At 41.4% G+C, this 23,533-nt stretch overlaps 1 protein-coding gene across 1 annotated transcript in view; it reads right to left on the reverse strand.

Annotated features, from left to right (window-relative positions):
• Positions 1-23,533, reverse strand: part of dcc (DCC netrin 1 receptor) — a 638,603-nt gene that overhangs the window by 337,084 nt on the left and 277,986 nt on the right. Inside the window, exons 4-5 of the mRNA XM_060912655.1 lie at positions 19,864-20,014; positions 17,881-18,017 (exon numbers count right to left, since the gene is read on the reverse strand). Coding sequence (XP_060768638.1) covers positions 17,881-18,017; positions 19,864-20,014 — 288 coding nt within the window. The remainder of the gene's footprint in view (positions 1-17,880; positions 18,018-19,863; positions 20,015-23,533) is intronic.

The raw sequence follows: 23,533 nt of genomic DNA on the forward strand, positions 1-23,533 counted from the left end.
AAATGCGAAGAGCCGCTGATCGCTAACAACTTCATGCTGCATCCCAAACTCATGTATCAAACTGAAGCAAAGTGTGGGAGGAAGAGATGGTGAGAGAAACCAAGGTGGTGAGCGAGGGACGCCTTTGACATTTTCTTTGGTCAATTAATTAAGCCGCTAAAAGGACTTCATGAGCATCACTGGAGTCATTATTATCGCAAATAACAAACATTCATTATCACAGGCCGACACTAATACAGGCGAACTGCTTAATAAACATGCAATGTGGACAATTAGCCTGACTCGGTATCTTAGCAGAGGCATAATGTCAAGTCCATTAAGGAGTTGTCTTCTAGTGCACTAGTCATTTTTAGTGTTCACACTGGGAAATTTAAAAAGACCCACAAATGAAGTGTGGACAATGGATATCGTTCAGCCTGGTTGGCTCAAAATGGCCGAAGTACTGGGATCTTTATGGTCCAAACTGGTTGACATACTATTCAAGAACCCCACATTAGGACAGATGCAAATTCGGAATGAAAGTGTCCAAGTCAGGCACCCTGATTATTGAAATTGGTGCACTGCCTGCAAAGGATATCCTGACAGACTCTATTTACAAACCCCACACTTTTTGTGTCCTTAGATTTCTGGAGTGTTGTCAGTATCCTGCTGAAGACATGGTTTGCCAACGTAGGTGTCAAAAACACGTGCAGCCTGCACAGAGCCATGACCTCAACCCCACTCTACATCTTTGGGATAAATTGGATAAAACGACAGCTGCATGCCAGGCCTTCTTGCCCGGCTTCTTAATGCCAAACCTCTTACACTCTTGTGGCTAAATGGACAACATGGGCCACAGCCATGCTCCAAAATCTAGTGCCATCCCAATAGTGTAGAGGTTATTACAGCAACAAAGAGGGAACAACTCACTATTGGTTTGGGAATGGGATGTTCTGTATTCAGGTGTCCACATACTCTGGCCATATAGTGTTTTTGCAAATGATCTGCTTGGTTTTGTTGATATTTGTACTTTGCTTTAATGTATCTCTTGGTTTGTTGCTAATCAGTCGTCTCAGGTATATAGTCAAGAGTGGTTAAGGGATGAACTATGGGCAGGAAAAATCCTGACCTCTGACAGAGTAAAGGGCAATGAAATGCTGTCCATTCATCTCAGAATTCCAAGTTGGAAATAAACTCCATAAACAAACCAATTTGAAGTCATGACTTGCGCATGACTTGGATTAGAGTGAGGAAGAGTTGTGCAGCTGTCAGACTCACTCTCTCGTCATGACCTAACTGGGTCTGAGGGCAAGACAGAATCAAGATGGCTGGAGCTAGGTTGGGATGCAGTGGATGGCCAACAGTGTTCTACTGTGCCCTGATCGTGCTCCACAAATGCTTTGCTGGGTCTGCCTTCCTGCCCGTTGAATCACCAGGTGGTAGTCTCTTCTGCGCAGTCTGCCGAGTCCAGTCTTCGGTTGTAACCCTGACCAGGGGGAGGATCAGTGAGGGGTAGGGCTGACTATCGATTCCAATTTCAAGAATCGATTCGATTCTGATTCTGAAGCTTCAGAATCGATTATCACGACTCTATATGATTTGATGCGATCCGATCCGATCCGATCCAATATCGATTCGGGTTAGTGTTATTAGAACCATTTTTGACTGTGTAGTTAAGCAACATATTAATAATTGTATTATATTGACATTCAACACCAAATTAATCAAGTATTGGTAGTTAATGATGGCTGTAAGACTGGTGAAAATGATAATGATCAAAACCCCCTCACAGAAAGGCGAATCAAGACAGCAAAACAGAGGACGCCAGAGGTCTCTATACCTGCAACAATAGTGTCCAAATGGGACACTAACCTGGTGCATTATTAAGATTAAGAATTCACCCAAAAGCTGTTGCTGTTGCACACAAATGCATTTTTATTTTATAATGTGAAAAAAGAGATTCTTAGCCAGTGTAAATGTAAACAGATTGCTGGTTACTGGCTTCAAAGTAACCTAACGGTCATTATACCATTTGTAAATAAGAACCAAATATACAGCACCTTAGGAAACATAAGTGTCTCTCAGTTTTGTGTAAAATCTTCAAAATATAAAAAGTATAAGACATTCAATTGCCTTTAAAGTGCGAACATGTAAACAGGACATTTAAACTTAAACTTTAAATTTACCTTAAATTTTAAACTTAAATAAATAATAAACCTTAAATTTCAACTTGGGGCGGCACGGTGGTGTAGTGGTTAGCGCTGTCGCCTCACAGCAAGAAGGTCCTGGGTTCGAGCCCTGGGGCCGGCGAGGGCCTTTCTGTGTGGAGTTTGCATGTTCTCCCCGTGTCCGTGTGGGTTTCCTCCGGGTGCTCCGGTTTCCCCCACAGTCCAAAGACATGCAGGTTAGGTTAACTGGTGACTCTAAATTGACTGTGAGTGTGAATGGTTGTCTGTGTCTATGTGTCAGCCCTGTGATGACCTGGCGACTTGTCCAGGGTGTACCCTGCCTTTTGCCCGTAGTCAGCTGGGATAGGCTCCAGCTTGCCTGCGACCCTGTAGAAGGATAAAGCGGCTAGAGATAATGAGATGAGATGAAATTTCAACTTCAGACTGTAAATAAAAATGCTGTTTCCTGTTAAAGTGCACACAAAAATAAATTCTGACTGGACCTTAAACTTGACCTGAGACAGACTGGGTAAACTGTCCATCAACTGCCATCACTTGGGTACAAAAAGATTCTTCTGCAGAAAAAGGAGCTTTACTGTTTTCTTCTGACACTCCAACGCCCCCCCCCAAAAAAAAATCGGATCTGCACGATTCAGCCGTGAAAAAGGCGGCATCCGCCAAAAGGCGCACCGTTTGCATCCAGACCGCCTGCGCGAATTCAATGACGCGACGAGTGGGGTTAAAGTTCACCAGGAAAAATGTAATTTAAAAAAATCGATCTTCAGGAAATAATATGCAAATCGATTCAGAATCGGAAAATCGATTTTTTCAACACAGCCCTGGTGAGGGGTTGCTAGTGCTTGCTCAAGGCACCACCCCAGGCTAGTAGAGGGAAGGAGACGACTTACTACTCCATTGCATGGCGGTCAAAGACGGCACATGCCCACTTTAAACAAACCAATGATATGATGGAGCACAGTCAATGGAAAAGAACGTAGGTCTGCTGACTTCAGTCCAATTTTACTCATAGCATAAAACCATCAAAATATCTGGAGCTTGCTAGTTCAAATCCTGACGATGCCACAGCCATCCATGGCCGGGAGCTCACAGCAAAACTGTCCTGTGCTCTCCGGGAAGGAGCGGTGGCATACTCTCTCTCCCCTGTTAGACAATCATGGCTATCCGTCAGCTCATGCATATGGAAGTCGGCGGATAGCTCTTTCCTCCAAGTGGATTTGAACTAGTGATCGCCGGATGATAGGGTGAACCCTTTTCTGTTGTGTCACTGAATATTTTGAATTGTTGCCAGTTCTTTGCTTGGTAAAGGAAGCTTCTGGTTATTTAATGCACCTTGACTGTTTTCCTTTTGTACCGACTCTTTCTTTTTGTCTCTTACTCCTCAGCCAAAAAAGCAATGCAGCTTGTCATGTATCTTTAAAGTATCAAGTCCTTCTTTCCAGTGGTGGAAGTGATGTGGAGTTTCCTTCCATAAATATTAAATAAACTTATCTTCTAGCTTTCTCCTTGGAGAAAACAGCACCATAGCGAAATGTATTTTTTTTAGGAGATCAATCAACATGTTCTGACCAGATTTGAGAATTCAGTGTGGTCTAACATTTTAAATCACAGTGACTAAAAGCTCATCATTCTAAAAAGAGCTATGACATGTGGTCACATGACTGACTAGCATCACCTAGCAAATGATCATTTTTGTATACTGCCTATTCTCATGAATACTACACTGAGGGCTGGGCAATATCATGATATAATATGGACATTGTGATATGTTATTACGATGCAATTTTCTGAAATGGCGTGATAAAGTTTTGTACATTTTAAAAAAAGAAATAATGTCTCCAGAAGCAGACTTCATGAAGATTTTCAACTGTCTTTAAAACTGTAAAATGTCTGTAAAACATTTTACAGATTTGTATTTTTTCCCTGTTTTTTTTTTTATTCATCATCTCATTATCTCTAGCCGCTTTATCCTGTTCTACAGGGTCGCAGGCAAGCTGGAGCCTATCCCAGCTGACTACGGGCGAAAGGCGGGGTACACCCTGGACAAGTCGCCAGGTCATCACAGGGCTGACACATAGACACAGACAACCATTCACACTCACATTCACACCTACGGTCAATTTAGAGTCACCAGTTAACCTAACCTGCATGTCTTTGGACTGTGGGGGAAACCGGAGCACCCGGAGGAAACCCACGCGGACACGGGGAGAACATGCAAACTCCACACAGAAAGGCCCTCGTCGGCCCCAGGGCTCGAACCCAGGACCTTCTTGCTGTGAGGCGACAGCGCTAACCACTACACCACCGTGCCGCCCCCTGTTTTTTTTTTCAGCATTAATTTATTTTTGTACACATTTAATAAAAGTACCATAAAACAAAATTTTCAAATGCAGCACTACTGTTTTGATGTAATTTTTTCCAAACCTTTGATGCATATCGTGTATCGTCGAAATGTCTCGAAATATTTAACAATTATTCCACAAAATCGAGTCGTACATGAGCTGATAGCCGATGAGGCGCGTAGGGCCGAGTTGTTGATAATCCATGTACGACGAGATTGAGTGGAATAACTGTTTTATTCTATCCACATTCACTGGATTTTGAGAAACAGAACATTTTTTTTTTGCAAATTTGATAAATAAAAGCTTTATACAAAACGTCCGACAAAATAATTTCTGCTTAGAATGTAAACAAACTGGCGAAATGACAGGCGCAATTTGTGAAAAATGAGACAGTAATAATTATTGAAAAAAAAAACCAACACGTTCTTACCAGCAAATAATTTTATTCCATATTTTATTGCTTTTTTTTGTATTTTGGGGGGGTTTTGCTTTCGAGGAGAGTTTTTATTTCGTCCTCTGTTGGTTCAGTAACATGCTCCGCCATAGACATATAAACATAGACGCCGCCTTCTGCGTAGAATCATACGTCATCCTCGCCGCCATATTGGATGTGGCAAAGTGGAGATTCTTCAACCGTCTCTGGTATAGCGTCTAGACAGTAGCCGAGAATAAAGATGCCTCATTCATGTGCTGCGTTTAACTGTACCAACAGGTTTACCGTCCAAACGAGATCACATGGGATTACCTTTCACAGGTGAGACTGGAAAAATACTTTTCAATACTGTTCCTTCAGTCTTCAGTTTCCCAGCTCATCTCCACCGGGGAGGTGTAGAGTTATAAGCAGTGAGAATTAGATAATACAGTGCCACACTATGATGAACGTTTTTGAACGTATGATGAATGTTTTTAACCTTTCTGAATGTGAAGGAATCAGTGATGTATTTTGTTTTGGTATGGCGTTAGAACCTGGCCGAACTCAGTTTGGCGGTCATTCAGCTCACTTTATTCAGCGAGAGTAGGTCTGTGTGGTGACTCAATAAATAGAACAGTACATTTTTATTTTCATTCACTATTTCCATCATTTATCATATTCAGTCTTGTAGGTTGGTTATTGTGGCCTCAGGTTTTGGTAGCTTGCTACGGTATGCTGACTGATTAGCTTACCTGAGCTATCTATCGCTAGTTTGCAGTGTACAGGGTATTTCGCACACTATTTATAACCATCACATTAAAAGTTATATGTGTTTTTTTTTTACCTTTATTATTGGATAGGACAGTGTAGAGACAGGAAATGAGCAGGAGAGAGAGACGTGGAGGGATCAGGAAATGACCTCGGGCCAGAATCAAACCCGGATCCCCGGATTTATGGTATGGCACCTTATCCACCTGAGCCACAACACCCCCGTATGTGTTGCTTTGATACTTGTTTGTTTCCCAAATACCGTATTTTCTGGACTATAAGCCGCTACTTTTTTCCTAGGTTTTGAACCATGCGGCTTATACAAAGGTGCGGCTATTCTGTGGATTTTTCTTCCACCGCTAGGGGCGCTCTAACCGGAAGTAGAATCAAAAATAAGATAGACGAAAAATCAATGCAAAGAAGAATTAGCAGATCTTTAGCAGATAGAACACGCACGACAAATTACTAACTGGTAATTATTTTCAAATCCAGTGAAGATGATTAAAGTGACTTGTGGTTTCAAACACAGGAGAAATGAAGGTAAATAAATACCGGTTATTTTCTCTTGGTTCTGTTCCGTTTTAATCAAAAACGGAAAAAAAGTTGCTGCCGTGTTAAAAGGCACTGTTCGGAAAAAATCTGTTCAGGTACATACATGTACATTTACAGTACAAAATCGTTCTGTACATGCAGTAAATATCTAATTTTTCAACATAGATATCTGCGGCTTATAGCCCGGTGCGGCTTGTATATCTTTTTTTTAATTTTTTTTTAAAAATAGAGCGGATGCGGCTTATATACAGGTGCGCTCTATAGTCCAGAAAATACGGTATATACGTGTGTGTCTTAATGGGTGAATAAAAGGCATCGAATTAAATATTATTGTAGAAAGGGGCTTTATGAAGTTCAGTCCATTTACTTGCATTGGTTTACGGGGAAGATTTGCCACATCCAATATGGCGGACACTCTGACGTATCCCAGCAACGGGCCACCAGCTCAATGCGGCGTCTATGTTTATATGTCTATGTGCTCCGCCATGTTCTTCTTCTTCTTTAGGGTTTTTTGGAAGTTGGGAAACCAACTTAAAGGTGCATTACTGCCACCAACTGGGCTGGAGTGTGGAACAGGAGATATTGGGTGAAGAAAAAAAACCTATATTCTTTTAGCTATTTCTTCTTCTTTTAAATACTTGATAAAGTGATGTATCTGACTTGATGTACGCCACCATTTTGTTTTTCTCTCCTCACAGTATATGAGCTGATATCCTAGTAGCAGAGTAGCCAATCAGAGCGCATGACTGCTCATATCCAGTGAATGTGGATTGAATAAAATCTATGATATGATATTTTTGTCATATTGCCGAGTCTAAGTATAAAGTATATAAAGTATATTAGTATAAAACTCAAAGTGGAAGACAGTGTAAGTTCTGCCGACTTTGCATTTCTATGACGTCCTCAAATAGCCTTCAGCGAATAAACAAATGTAAATGCCTCAATTAAAAGGCTCTTAAAGATCTGCCCTTGTACTTATAAGTGCATATTTGTGCTCTTTCCGTACTTGTGTGCTTTATTTTATAAAGACGCTTCATAAAATCAGGTCACGACTCTCTTATCGCTTATGCTTTTATCACAAGCAGCTCAATTACGTTCCTTCTTCTCTCCTTTCCATCCATTATAACTCTCCTTCATGATGTCCCGTGTCCTTGTTTGCCTTGTCGTGGTGTTTGCGAATCAGCTCGAGGCCACAGGATTTTCCGTCTCTCTGAGAAATGAGAGCGCCGCATGCTGTTGAATATCGACGACTTTACTGACGTGATAATGGAAATGTTTTTCAAAAGGCCTCAAGACCATCGGAGCGAGCAGCTCTCACGGCCAGTGAAAAGACCAGAAGAACGGATTTATTCCACTTTCAGGCCCGAAGGATCCAGAAGAGCTGAGCTGCTCAGGAAAAAAAAAAATTAATTAAAAGTAAAAGCTATTAAACTGATTTTCCCCCAATTTCTGGTTAGTGTTTATTTGGTAGGTTCCTGTCCAGGTCCTGTGTAACGTCCCTGCGTGTCCTGGTCCTGTGTGTAAATGCAGCATGAATTCAGGAATAAAACATGTGCAGTCTGCTGATAAAGGAAATGAATCAACAACAGGGAGGTTGATTATTTTCCAATTACAGCGCTCCCTCAAGTGTTTTATTCCTTATATGTTGTTAAATTTTTTTAACCTCCAAATTATTTATTTCATTCTTTCTTTCCACACTGCATCTTCTATCTTTTAATTTTTAGCTTCAAATAATTTTTCATTCATTTCATTTCTTCATTCCCACTAAATAATTTATTCCTTTTTCTTCCTTCTTCCCCCCACTGCCTCATTTTTAAATCAGTCTTTTTTTCTTCCTTCAAATCATCTGTATTTCTCCAAATAATTTCTTCCTTCCTTTTTTTCACAGCCACATTTTTATTTTTTTCTTTTAATTTTCACCTTCAAATAAATTTCTCTTTCTCACCAAAAAATCCTTCCTGCTTCTTCCTTCTTTTTTTCACTGCCACGTTTTAAATCAATCTTTCTTTCTTCCTTTAATTTTTTTTACCTTCAAATCATTTTTATTTCTTTCTCACCAAATAATTTCTTCCTTCCTTTTTTCACTGCCACATTTTTAGTGTTTCTTTCTTTCCTTTAATTTTTACCCTTGAATAAGTTTTTTCTTTCTTTCTTTATCACCAAACGTCTTTCTGTTTCTTTCTTCCTTCCTTTTTTCACTGCCATATTTTTAAAAACTTTTTTTTTTCTTGGGGGCGTCGTGGCTCGGGTCCAAGGACCCGGGTTCGATTCCGACCTGAGGTCATTTCCCGATCCCTCCCTGTCTCTCTCTCTCCCGATCATTTCCTGTCTCTGCACTGTCCTATCCAATAAAGGTAAAAAAATCTTTAAAAAAAACCCCAAAACTTTTTCTTTCCACCAAATAATTTCACTCTTTCCTCCTTACTTTTTCTCTGCCACACTCTCGTTAAACTGTTTCTTTCTCTCTTTCCTTCCTTCTTCATATAAAAAGTTTCTGTAAAAATGAAAAAGATGATGGTTGAGCTGTTCCCAGAGATGATTATTTTCCCAATAACAGCACAACATCTCCCAGACAGATACTGCACTAGTACCACACTGACCAGACAATGATTACTTAAAAAAATATTAATTAACTTTAGGCTTAGTCACATTCAATTTTTTTCGTTCTTTCCTTTTTCTTTCTTTCCGAAGACATATTTTTCTCTCCTTCACAAAATAGTGCGTCTGTTCCAGCTCTACAGCGTCTCCTCACCACCTCGCACCTTCTTATGAACGTCTTTCATTGTCTCTCTACACTGGTTCAGAATAAACACACACGCAGGTGGGAGTGTGTGCAGAGGTGTGTGTGTGTGCAGAGGAGGGAGTGTGTGCAGAGGTGGGAGTGTGTGCAGAGGTGGGAGTGTGCGCAGAGGTGTGTGTGTGTGTGTGTGTGCAGAGGTGGGTGTGTGTGCAGCGCGGTTGAGGTCACCGTGGTCACATCAGGGATGGAGAACATTCTCACTTTCTCATCCAAAATTCATGACCCGGTCCTGAGATACTGCAGAAGAATGTAAATAAAGCTGTTGGGTTTAATAATAATAATAATAATAATAATAATAATAATGGGGACACTGAGGCTTTTGTCTGACAGAGGAGGTGATATGAGAAAGAAATGAATAAAGGATAAGAAAATAGCAGGAGAAATGGTTTGAGAGATAAGTGAGAGAGAGAGACAGACAGACAGACAGATGGACAGACAGTGAGTGAATGAGTGAGTGAGTGAGTGAGTGAGTGAGTGAGTGAGTGAGTGAGTGAGTGAGTGAGGCAGACAGATGGAGAGTGAGACAGGGAGGAGAGAGTGAAACAGGGGAGAGTGAGACAGAGAGAGAGAGAGAGAGAGACAGACAGAGAGAGAGGGGAGGGAGAGAGCATGAGATACACAGACAGATGGACAGACAGAGAGACAGAAAGCGAGAGTGACAGACAGAGGGGGAGAGAGGGGAGGGGGAGAGACAGACAGACAGCTGGACAGACAGAGAGAGAGGCAGAGAGAGAGAGACAGACAGACAGAGGAGGAGAGTGAGAGACAGACAGATGGATAGACAGAGAGGCAGAGTGAAACAGGGAGGGACAGAGTGACAGAGAGAGAGAGACAGAAACACAGATAGAAAAACACAGACAGAGAAAGAGAGAGAGACAGAGAGAGAGGGGAGAGAGAGAGCATGAGAGACAGACAGATGGACAGACAGAGAGCAAGAGTGACAGACAGACAGAGGGGGAGAGAGAGAGAGGGGAGGGGGAGAGAGAGATGGACAGACAGAGAGAGAGGCAGAGAGAGAGACAGACAGACAGAGGGGGAGAGTGAGAGACAGACAGATGGATAGACAGAGAGGCAGAGTGAAACAGGGAGGGACAGAGTGACAGAGAGAGAGACAGAAACACAGATAGAAAAACACAGACAGAGAAAGAGAGAGAGACAGAGATAGAGGGGAGGGAGAGAGTATGAGAGACACAGACAGATGGACAGACAGAGAGCGAGAGTGACAGACAGACAGAGGGGGAGAGAGAGATGGACAGACAGAGAGAGAGGCAGAGAGAGAGACAGACAGACAGAGGGGGAGAGTGAGAGAGACAGAGAGGCAGAGAGAGAGAGAGAGAGACAGAAAGACAGATAGAAAAACACAGAGAGAGAGAGAGAGAGAGAGAGAGAGAGCACTATTGATCTGTACTGTGTTAATGACTGTCTCTTGCTAACGCCGTAGCAGCTCTGATTAGCGATGTGGCGCATTAACACTCGCTCTCTCTGTGAAGAATCGGTGATTCTCAGCGCGCTCTTCCACACAGGTGGCACAGCAACATGATCGATACACTCCACTCGGCCATGTTTACAACCCTACAAACACCACTCGGCGCTTTTCATCACCTGGACCATCTTTCCCCTCTCAGCACTCATCTCTTATAATGACAATTAAGTACAGTGTGACACAGCGGCGCAAGGCCGAGCCGAGAGGACGCCGATATCACGAGTTATAAATCACTAGCATCACCGCTACCCCATGGAGTACGGTATTAGCATAAGTTATTTCTGGCTATGATTCATCTCTGTCCTCATATTTCAGAAGGAGGATGTAAGAGCTAAGAGACATAGCCTCGAAAAGTCAATTTTCCACATCACCCATTCGGTTTGAGTTTCCTCCGATTGCATCATCCGTCACCTTTGGTCCTGGGTTTTGTGTTTTATTTCCATCGGTCTCAGAGTTAGGGATGTAGAACAAAGCTGAAACCCAGAGAGCACGCAGCGTGTGTAGCGCGGCATGCTTACTAATCAGGACGACAGCTTTCTCAGCTGTGGAGAAGTTTATCCAGAGACGGGTTTAGAACTTGAGCTTCTCTGTGATTTCTGCTTTGTGCTACACAAACAGACCCCCGCTGAAGAGTCGAGACGTCACAGCCTTCGGACAGAACCGGAGCTGAGGGGTGGAGTTATACAAGACCAGTCAAAAGTTTGGGCACGCCTTCTATTTCAAAAGTTTTTCTTTATTTTTATGAATTAAAAGACTCTTCAGGTCTTAAAGTAATGATGGATGCCGTTTCTCTTTAGTTAGTTGAACGGTTCCTGATGTAATATGTATGGATTACTGCAGCTGTGGATGGCATCAGGCTGTTTACTGTATTGTTATTATTTACTATTTGATGATGTCAAACTCATTAAGAAGGCAAGAAACTCGTCCACTAATTACCTTTTGATGAGGTGCACCTGTTCCAGGTGATTACCTCATGAAGCTGGTTAAGATGACACCGATAGCGTGTAAAGCATCATCAAGGGAAACACTGGATACGCTGAAGAATCTAAAATATGAATTTTTTTGCTTTTTAACACTTTTTTTTGTTTACCGTATAATTCCATCTATGTTCCAGATGTTATTTCACAGTTTTGATGCCTTCAGTTTTGTTCTCCAATGTAGAAAACACAAAACGCAGAAAAACGTATGAATGAGTAGAGTTGGGGTGCACAAACTTTTGACTGGTAATATATATTTTATAACTACTCCAAACACTTCTTCAGTGGTTATTATACAGTGTACATGCCATAACACTGTTGTCCGTCCATCCATCCATCCATCCATCCATCCATCCATCCATCCATACCTTCTTCCTTCTTTCAAATCCATTGTTTTCTCTTCTTTCCATTATTTCTTTCTTATCTTCATTCTTTCCTTATTGCTTCAAGAAATTCCTTTCCTTCTCCTTCAGATATATTTTTGTTTTCCCTTCCTTCCTTCTTTCCTTCCTTCCATTATTTCTTTCTTTCTGCAAATACACTATTTTTTCTTCTCCTTCCTTCCTTCTTCAAATATTTTCTTGTCCTTCCTACCTTCCTTCAGTTCTTTATTTTTTCCCTTTTTCTTCCTCAAAATAATTTTTTTTCTCTTCCTTTCTTCACATTTTCTTTCTTTCTTTCTTCCCTCAAATACGCCATGTTTTCTTCCCCTTCCTTCCTTACACATTTTTTCTTTTCCTTCCTGTGCTCCTTGAATTCTTTATTTTCCCCTTTTTTCTTCCTTCAAATCCATTGTTTTCTCTTCCTTCCATTATTTCTTTCTTACTTTCATTCTTTCCATATTGCTTCAAGACATTCCTTTCCTTCTCTTTCAGATATATTCTTGTTTTCCTTTCCTTCCATTCTTTCTTTCTTTCTTTCTGCAAATACACTATTTTTTCTTCTCCTTCCTTCCTCAAATATTATTTTCTTTTCCTTCCTGCCTTCCTTCAATTCTTTTTTCTTTCCTTTTTTTCTTCCTCAAAATGCATTTTTTTCTCTTCCTTTGTTCACATTTTCTTTTTCTTTCCTTCTTCAAAAACACTACTTTTTTCTCCTTCCTTCCTTCCTTCCTTCCTTCCTTCCTTCCTTCCTTCCTTCCTTCCTTCCTTCCACAAACATTTTTCTTTTCCTTCCTGCCATCCTTATATTCTTTACTTCTTTCTTTTACTTTTTTCTCTTCCTTCACATTTTTCTCTTTTTCTCTCTTTCCATCTTTCTTTCAATTTCTTTCTTCCCTCCCCAGAAACACTTTTTTCTTATCCCTCCTTCCTTCCACAAATATTTTTTTCTTCCTGCCATCCTTCTGTTCTTTATTTTCTTCGTCATTAAAATACATAATTTTTTTCTCTTCCTTCCTTTCCTCAAATACACTGTTTTCTTCCACTTCCTTCCTTCCACAAATATTTTCTTTTCCTTCCTGCCTTCCTTCAGTTCTTTATTCCTTTCCCTTCCTCAAAATAATTTTTTTCTCTCCCGTCTTTCCCATTTTTCTTTCTTTCACTTTGTTGCTTTCTTTCTTTTTTCTTTTTTTCTTCCCTCCCTCAAAACACTTTTGTCTTACCCTTCCTTTCACAAATATTTTTTCTTTTCCTTCCTGCTATACTTCTGTTTAGTTTCTTCTTCCTTAAAATACATTATTTTCCTTCTGTCCTTTCCTCAAAAACAGTTTTTTCTTCCCCTTCCTTCCACAAAACATTTTTCCTTCTGGCCTTCCTTCAATTCTTTATTTTCCCCCCTTTTCTTCCTCAAAATGCATTTTTTCTCTTCCTTCCTTCACATTTTCTCTCTTCTTTCCTTCCTTCAATTCTTTATTTTTTCCCTTTTTTCTTCCTCAAAAAGTTTTTTCTCTTCCTTCCTTGACATTTTCTTTCTTTCTCTTTGTCTCTTTCTTTCTTCCTTCCTTTCCTCAAAAACACTTTTTTCCTTCCCCTTCCTTCCTTCCACAAATATTTTTTCTTTTCCTTCCTGCCTTCCTTCAATTCTTTATCTTCTTCCCTTTTCCTCAAAAAAGTTTTTTCTCTTCTTTCCTTGACATTTTCTTTCTTTCTGTTTCTTTCTTTCTTCCTTCCTTTCCTCAAAAACAGTTTTTTCTTCCCCTTCCTTCCTTACACATTTTTTCTTTTCCTTCCTGCCGTCTTTATATTCTTTACTTCTTTATTTATTTCTTCCTCCAAATACATTTTTCCCTTCCTTCCTTTCTTTCTTCCACATTATTCTTTCTTTCTGTCCATGAAAGATGACATTACTTTAATTTCACCAGTTAAACACATCTGCGTTTTATGTTTTTATCCTTCACTGCGTTTCAACTATTTACTTTCACTTGAATCCACTTTTCCTGGATACTTGCACTTTAATTAAATGAGATTTATCTCCAGTTTCACTGAAGTCCACGCCCTCAGCACGTTTTCCACCCTGTCGTAGGCTAAAGACGCCACTGTGCTCCGTTTAATACGACTGGAATGTTTGTTGTTGGGAGAAAGCCAAGTCCGGTGACGTATCCTCGCCATCCCGCTGCGTGACTAACAGAATTAATTAGAATAAAGAGCATGTGCCAGAAAAACAAAACAAAATCTACAAAAAGGAACTAATAAGATTGTTATGGTTCATCACCACTGGATTTGTACAAGTTAATAAACACGTTATTTTGATTCCCATCCAGGTATCGAAGCCCAGGGTTAAAGGTCCGAACCCTCAAAACACTCCACTCTGAAGTCTCTCTGATTTAAACCACAGGACACGAATTACAGCCGAAAGAAAACCGAACCTCCAACCTAAACGACGTCCTCTGAAACCTGTTGGAAATCTCTGCTGGACCTCGATGATCCGGCTCATCCTCGTCTTATTACTCAGGCTGAAATGAAAGCTGAGAGTACCTATTGACCCAAGTCCCACTGATTGCCTTGAACATTCCTCCAATTATTAAAAAGGTCAATTTTAGAAAAATTAGGACAAATATTGAAGTGGATGCGTCACAGAGCCACCGGAGCTGAAAAACATCACAACAGCACGAGCAGGACACGGTGTGCCGATCATCTGTCTGTATTTGTGATGATGCTCATGTTGACCTTTCAGAAGCTTTTCTAGCTCTTCTCAAAGCGCTGGAAATCTTCTCACAGCACAAAACAAGAACATCGCCTCCTTCACTCCAATGCGGGAACGGTTACAAATTTGGATTTTTGATTAAAAACTGGATTATCACCACCTTCACTTTTTACTCACTTTTCTTTTCCCCCAAACTCAGTTAATTAACAAACGTGACATGGATGAAGAAAGATGCCAAAATATTTGGGATGGTTTTACTCCAGAACCAGGACGACAAAGCACTGGCTTCAAAAAAAAAAAAAAACCCTTTTTATTAGTTTATAGTTATTGTTGTGGAACATTCCAGAAACCAGTATTTCCTTATTATTCCTTACATTAGCATATAGTAGCTATAAACAGTCGTTCCCTCACCAGCCTCTTTTTCACCAAGAAACTGCGAAGTGCAGAAAACGACAGAGTTCCCTCCTCCGACACTGGAGACTCCCCACATTGATCAGATCACATTTATTTTTAACAAATTTGTTTACACATCTGCATACGAGTCACTCTGTAAGTTACTGTACGATATTATTAGTAACACGAGGACATTAGCGTAACGCTGTGATTCTGTTCAGACTGACTCTGCACCAGCATGCGTTCAGGTTTAAACTCGTGATAAAATTCCAGTTTCAACGATTTTTAACACTTTCCAAATTTTACTTTATTTTACTGCTAATTTTAAAGGTTACTAATGAGCCTCAAAAAAAGGGAAAAAAAACAACCCCTTGCCAAAGATACACCCGTGATACACTCAAGTGCAAAAGTTTACACACCCTTCAGACAGACCTTTACTTTCACAAGGAACAAAAATGATAAAATGATGAATCGTGATATTAAGAGGGAACAAGTAGTGATTTATACCTGCTGTTGCGGTGAAAAACAGGATTCCTATCAATCCATCCATCTCTACATTCTTCTCGGTTTTGTTCTTCAAATTCATTTTTGTTTTCTCTTCCTTCCTTCCATCCTTCTTTTCTACAAATACATTGTTTTCTTTCTTTCTTTCCACTAAATGCATTTTCTTTCTTCCGTCCTTTCTACCACTGCATGTTTTTTTTTAAAACTTTTTCTGCACATCACTGCACTGAAGAACATCCATCTACAGTATCCATCTATTCATCTACAGTATCCATCCATCTACAGTATCCATCTATACATCCATCTACAGCATCCATCTATTCATCTACAGTATCCATCCATCCATCTACAGTATCAATCCATCTATACATCCATCTACAGCATCCATCCATCCATCCATCCATCTATACATCCATCTACAGCATCCATCCATCCATCCATCCATCCATCCATCCATCCACAGTATCCATCCATCCATCCATCCATCCATCCATCCATCTACAGTATCCATCCATAGTATTCATCCATCTACAGTATCCATCCATCCATCCATCCATCCATCCATCCATCCATCCATCCACAGTATCCATCCATCCACAGTATCCATCCATCTACAGTATCCATCCATCCATAGTATTCATCCATCTACAGTATCCATCCATCCATCTACAGTATCCATCCATAGTATCCATCATCTACAGTATCCATCTATTCATCTACAGTATCCATCCATCCATCTACAGTATCCATCCATCCATCCATCCATCCATCCATCTACAGTATCCATCCATTCATCCATCCACAGTATCCATCCATCCATCCATCCATCCATCCATCCATCCATCCATCCATCCATCCATCTACAGTATCCATCCATTCATCCATCCATCTACAGTATCCATCCATCTACAGTATCCATCCATTCATCCATCCATCCATAGTATCCATCCATCTATAGTATCCATCCATCCATCCATCCATCCATCCATCCATCCATCCATCCATCCACAGTGCCTATCCATCCATCTACCCATCCATCCATCTACAGTATATATCCATCCATCTATCCATCTATCTACAACATCTATCCATCTACCATCCTTCTACCCATCTATCCACCCATCCATAGTATCCATCACATATCTACACTATCCATCCATCTATCTTTCTATATATCCCCAGTATCTATCTATCTAGCTATACATACTTGTACATTATTCTCTGTTTCTTTCAAATTCATTTTTGTTTTCCATCTGTCCTTCATTCCTTCCCCAAATACACTATTTTTAAAATTATACTTAAAAAAAAATCTTTTGTCACATTGCTTTAAAAATGTTGCCCAATATTTTCCCCCCAGTCTTTCTGCTTGACTTTGATTTATGTTTCGGACTGTTGCTTTGCTCCAAGATGTTCGGCATGTTGAATATAACTTATTGGAAATATTTTTTATTTGGAGATAAACTGCCAAATAGAGGGATCTGTTTCAGGGGTTTATTTTCAGACCCTTTCAATACTTTTTTCATCCATTTTTTGAAACTTTCCAAACGTCAATACCGTAAGTTCACGAACTGTATCATAAAAAATAAAAACAAAAAGGAAAAGCAGTGAGTGTGAAGAACAAGGGAACATCTAAAAATACATTTAAAACATTTCGGTCTGAACAGAATATTAATAAATGTTAAGAAATTTTCATATTTTTACAGGTCTGTGAGAGAGTTACTTCAAACGGAACGCTTTTACACATTTAACACAACTCACAAGCCCGAAAGATATAAAACGCCTGAGCAAAAGAAAAAACAATTATATCACACACACTTTATTTTTAACTCAAATCATTGTCTAAGTTGAAATCAGACATCTACACACTTCTCCTAACAAGCACCTTCTCCAGAGTCATGCGAGGTCATCAGCTAGCGATTGTTAAAAAAAAAAACAGTAAAAGCGAAGACAAAAGCAGCAGTGGAAGGTGATGCAGTACGTTATGCTAATGAGAGCTGCTAAGAAAAAGGCGCCAGTTTTGGCTCCTGCTGCTGGCGTCAGTATCGCTGATGTGAAACAACCTGCAGGGAATATTTTATCAGAGGCTTCTGCTCTTAAAGGCCTGCAGTGAGAAAACTGGATCCTCTGGAGAAATATTAACAAGTCCATATTTACAGCCTTCTCCAGAAAGCGCTGATCTGAGATCAGCCTGAGCATGGACAAAGCCGTGTGACGTTACGGCAGCGTTTCAGCAGGAGATTACGGTGAATTCTGCTACAGACGTCCCGAGAGGCTCTCGTGAGTTTCCTACATCACCACCTCTAAACTCACTGATACATAAAGAGAGGCTCGGAGAAAACCTGTTTTCATTTTAAATACATGACGTGACTCTTGAATGACCTTGAGAAACAGACGACTCACCGAGGACGGAGAGCTCACAGGAAGCAGTGATGTTCTCGTTTTTGTTATACACTACGCAGCTGTACGTGCCCGAGTCGTCATCCGTGACGCTGCTGATCAGCAGGTTGCTGCCGCCGAGCAACGAGTACTTCCTCGAGCTGAGAAAAAAGAAAAAGGGAAACAAGGTTTGGGTTAAACTCAAAACAGGGACTTGAAAGATGGTCAAGGTCATTGTCATTTTCTGTATCGGTCTGTAACACTTTAGAAAAATGTACACAAAAGATACGCAGTCGTGATACTGATGAGTGTAAAAGTTTACAACCCCAGGCTGATTTTTTTCAAATCAGAAAATAAGACACTTGGTGGTGGAGCACTTCTGTGCCTCAGGATGCTCGAGAAGCTCTGTTCCAGTACAATCGCTCGTTGTTTACACTGGATGAGAAAACGAGCCGAGTTGTGGTTTGGAGAAAATAAAAAAGATATTGAGTGTATTCACTTTCGTGACCCTCCTCCTCCTCCTCCTCCAACATCTCGAAGTGTGATAGGATCTGTTCTACCTCTGATAGTCTATCTACAAATAAAAACTATCAAAGAGTGTTCTTCCTTCTTTCACTCCTTCCAGTCTTTCTTCCCTTCCATGCTCTATGTTTCCCTCCTTTCCACCATTCTTTCCTTTCCTTCCTTCCTTCTTCACTCCTACGGTACCATTCTCTTATTTCCTTCTTTCCTTTCCTTCCTTCCATTCTTTTTCTTTCCTTCCCTCCATTCTCTTACTTCCTTTTACTTTCCCTTCTTCCAGTCTCTGTCTTGCCTTCCTTCCATTCTTCACTCCTTCCATTCCTTTTCTTTCCCTCCTTGCAGTCTCTTTCTGGCCTTCCTTCCTTCCTCTTTCCCTCCTTTCCATCATTCTTTCCTTTCCTACCTTCCATTCTCTTTCCTTCCTTCCTTCTACTCTCTTCTTTCCATTCTTCACTTCTTCCATCCTTTTACTTTCCTTCCTTCCATCCTTTTACTTTCCTTCCTTCCTTTTACTTTCTTTCCTTCCTTCTTCACTCCTACCATTCTCTTATTTCTTTCCTTTCCGTCCTCCTTTCCTTCCTTCCATTCTTCACTCCTTCCATTCGTTCTCCTTCCTTCCTTTCCATCCATTCTTCACTCCTTCCATTCTCTTACTTCCTTTTGCTTTCCCTTCTTCCAGTCTCTGTCTTGCCTTCCTTCCATTCTTCACTCCTTCCATTCCTTTTCTTTCCCTCCTTGCAGTCTCTTTCTGGCCTTCCTTCCTTCCTTTCCACCATTCTTTCCTTTCCTACCTTCCATTCTCCTTCCTTCCTTCCTTCCTTCCTTCCTTCCTTCCTTCCTTCCTTCCTTCCTTCTATTCTCTTCCTTCCATTCTTTACTTCTTCCATCCTTTTACTTTCCTTCCTTCCTTTTACTTTCTTTCCTTCCTTCTTCACTCCTACCATTCTCTTATTTCTTTCTTTCCTTTCCGTCCTCCTTTCCTTCCTTCCATTCTTCGCTCCTTCCATTCATTCTCCTTCCTTCCTTTCCATCCATTCTTCACTCCTTCCATTCTCTTACTTCCTTTTACTTTCCCTTCTTCCAGTCTCTTTCTTTTCTTCCTTCCATTCTTCACTCCTTCCATTCCTTTGCCTTCCTTCCTTGCAGTCTCTTTCTGTCCTTCCTTCTTTCCTTGGTCTACCTTACTTTCCTTCCTTCCCACCATTCTTCCTTCCATTCTCTTTCCTTCCTTCCTTATTTCCTCACCCATTCTTCTCTTTTCCTTCCTTCCATTTTCCCCCTTTCCTTCCATTCTTCCTTTCCTTAATCCCATTCTTTCCTTCCTTTTAATATTTTCTTTTCCCCCCTGTTCAGAAACCTCTGCGGATGTGAACGTTTGTGCTGCATAACTGTCCCGACTTCAGAATATAAGACACTTTACGAGATAACGAGTCCTGTCTTAATTATAAATATCTCACACACACACACTTTTCTAGCACATTTCACCTGAGTTGGATCGTCTCGCTGCCTCTCATCCAGTAGAAGGAGGGGGTCGGGTAGCCGGAGGCGGAACATTCCAGCACGGCGTCTCGGCCCTGTAGAGCCGTGACCTTCATGGGTCTCTGGAGGAAGACCAGATTCCTCACTACTCCGGGCTCTACGCAGAACAAACACGAGGCAGGAAGTAAAACACTGCAGTGAGCGTGGAACAGTGTATTTTTACAGACATGTTGATTTCTACACTATAACGCTGGTTATTGCTTTTCAGGAAAAATCACCTGCTCGCTTTGATGGCACAAATAATAACACCTCCAGAACAAGATCAACACTTATTACTGAAGAGGGTTTGAGAGTTCAACTGAGTGGGTGGAAAAATAATAAAGTGTGTGTGTGTGTGTGTGTAAGATATGAATGTGCATGGATCGTGTACATAGTCAGAGCATTCTCATTAAAAGTGTTGAGGCTAATTAAATAATATTGGCTGGCTTTTTTTCATGGTATATCAGATATATTCCATTCAGCTAGCATGATACTGAATGAGTCGAAGATGAGTAGCTGAATGGAAGCTGTAGCCGCTTATCCTGTACAGGGTCACGGGCAAGCTGGAGCCTATCCCAGCTGACTATGGGCAAGAGGCGGGGTACACCCTGGACAAGTCGCCAGGTCATCGCAGGGCTGACACAGAGACAACCAACCATTCACACCTAACTTGCATGTCTTTGGACTGTGGGGGAAACCGGAGCACCCGGAGGAAACCCACGCAGACATGGGGAGAACATGCAAACTCCACACAGAAAGGCCCTCGCCGACCGCTGGGCTCGAACCTGGACCTTCTTGCTGTGAGGTGACAGTGCTAGCCACCGTGCCGCCCAGCCAATATTATTATTATTATTTATTATACATACACACTCTCTTCATATCAGCGTTCTCGAAGATGAACACACCAATCATCTAACATGACCTCCTTGGGTGTGTTTTCCATCTCTCTCTCTGTCTCTAGTCTGTCAAGAAAAATGTTATGATAGATGGTATCACACACCGATCATCTAACATGACCTCCTTGGGTGTGTTCTCGAAGATGAACGCTAGCTTACCTGTGACTTGGTGCTATTAGCATGGCAGTCCAGTTACCTTCCAGCTGCTGTAGCATTGAGCAGCAGCGTTAGCGAAGGCCAATGCTAGCTTATCTGCGACTAGGTGCTGTTAGCACGGCAATCCAGTTGCCTTTCAGCCGGTGTTCATCAATAGTGTTAGCGAAACCGCTAACCACAAACAGAAATTCGGTTTTGAAACCGCTAGCCGTTTATTCTGCATGCGTGACTCGACTACGTTACAAATATGACATGACTGAAAGCAGCCTCATGCCTCATTATAACAACCATCTATTTTAATCTGAGAAATTAAAAAATCCATATAATAAACTCCTCATTAACTTCGTTTGCTTGGTGTTTACGGGAAAATATCAGAACTCAGTCTTGATAGTATGGACCGAGCCATAGGTTCATAGGGGTGTACAAACTTTTGACGAGTACTGTATGTAAAGGTGTATAAGAAATAAAACATCTTTCTGAAATGACAAGTTGATGGCATTTAATCCAAATGAGAAGGAAAATGAGACATTTTGTCTTTTTGGTATTGAGCCTGCACTCAGGTCGGTCATTTCTACCTTCAGGGCTGAAATTCATCCTTCTCTCTTTCCCGCGCTCTAATTACTCATCCCTCCTTCATCCCACTTTCACTCCAGTTCTCTCTCTTTGTCTCTGTATCTCTCACTTTAAAGAAACCTTTATTTGTCACGTGCACACTTCAAGCACAGTGAAATTCATCCTCTGCATTTAACCCATCTGAAGCAGTGAACACATGCAGACACACCCAGAGCAGTGGGCAGACACACCAGAGCACCCGGGGAGCAGTCAGGGGTTCGGTACCTCGCTCAAGGGCACCTCAGCCCAAGGCCGCCCCACGTTAACCTAACTGCATGTCTTTGGACTGTGGGGGAAACCAGAGCACCCAGAGGAAACCCACGCAGACACAGGGAGAACATGCAAACTCCACACAGAAAGGCCCTCGCCGGCCGCTGGGTTCGAACCCGGACCCTTCTTGCTGTGAGGCGACCGTGCTAACCACTACACCACCGTGCTGCCCAGCTCAGAGTCGGAGAGGGATTCGACTCAAACACCTGTGATTTACCTTTTCACTCGGATTGTATTTCTCAGCTCTGTTTGGATGCATGTCGAGCCATGACTGCTGATCAATCAGAGACTCATCCAGCCACACACACACACACCAATCATCTAACATGACCTCCTTGGGTGTGTTTTTCATCTCTCTGTCTGTCTCTCTCTCTGTCTCTAGTCTGTCAAGAAAAACGTTATGATAGATGGTATCACAAGCTGCACTGAAATTAAGCAACCCAAGCAGGAAGACACACCCCTTATTGGAGACCAGTAGGAGGTCATTTACTACTTTAACCAGTGCTTTTTGAGTACTATGATGAGGTGTGGGTGGCACGGTGGTGTAGTGGTTAGCGCTGTCGCCTCACAGCAAGAAAGTCCAGGTTCGAGCCCCGTGGCCGGCAAGGGCCTTTCTGTGTGGAGTTTGCATGTTCTCCCTGTGTCCGCGTGGGTTTCCTCCGGGTGCTCCGGTTTCCCCCACAGTCCAAAGACATGCAGGTTAGGTTAACTGGTGACTCTAAATTGAGCGTAGGTGTGAATGTGAGTGTGAATGGTTGTCTGTGTCTATGTGTCAGCCCTGTGATGACCTGGCGACTTGTCCAGGGTGTACCCCGCCTTTCGCCCGTAGTCAGCTGGGATAGGCTCCAGCTTGCCTGCGACCCTGTAGAACAGGATAAAGCGGCTAGAGATAATGAGATGAGATGAGATAATAATAATAATGAGAAGAAGAAGAACAACAACGTGTAAATTTCCACACTCAGGAGCCAAACTTTTTTTGTAAATAATGGCATGTAAACACTCGTATGAAGGATTTATAAATAAATCTGTCTGTAAGCAGCTTGATAAACGAGGCCCAGTGAGACGTATTAAGGTGCTGATACATGGGGCAACTTTTTGGCCAATGTTGCCAGCAACGGGCAACCAGGTGCGACACAGGGCAACTAATTAGGACAACAGACAATTGGCAACAACCAATCAATCAGATAAGAGCAAATCTGTTGTCATGGAGACAGACACCGCCAAGATGGACACAAACATTCGTAGCCGTCACTTTTGTCTCGGCTTCAGGCTTTATTTCGCTCAACTAAGTAACACTTCTGGAACAAAACTGAATAGATATTCTGTTCAAAAAATAATTTGCCATTATTTTAAAATTTATAAATCAAAATAACCACGTTATTCTGTTAATAATAAACTTTTAAACTCTCTTTAAAAATGCTACTAGCCTCAATCACATATGCTACTGTATAACTAATAACTGACACATCAAAAAAACATAATCGTTTAATTCTCATCTCCGCAAAAAAAAGATTTAAAAAAAGGACATGGCCCAGGAGATGGGCGAGGAGGAGTAAAAGGGGCTGACGGAGCTCCTGAAAGACTTTCTTTCTTTATTAGATGCCAAAGTTTGTACTGTTTCACCTTTGGGTTCAACAAGTACTCGTGCTCTGGATGTGAATTAGATCAGACGATAAGTTAAGCCAGTATCTCACTGGGCTGCG

This window comes from Neoarius graeffei, chromosome 28, assembly GCF_027579695.1.
Source record: "Neoarius graeffei isolate fNeoGra1 chromosome 28, fNeoGra1.pri, whole genome shotgun sequence".
NCBI lineage: Eukaryota > Metazoa > Chordata > Actinopteri > Siluriformes > Ariidae > Neoarius > Neoarius graeffei.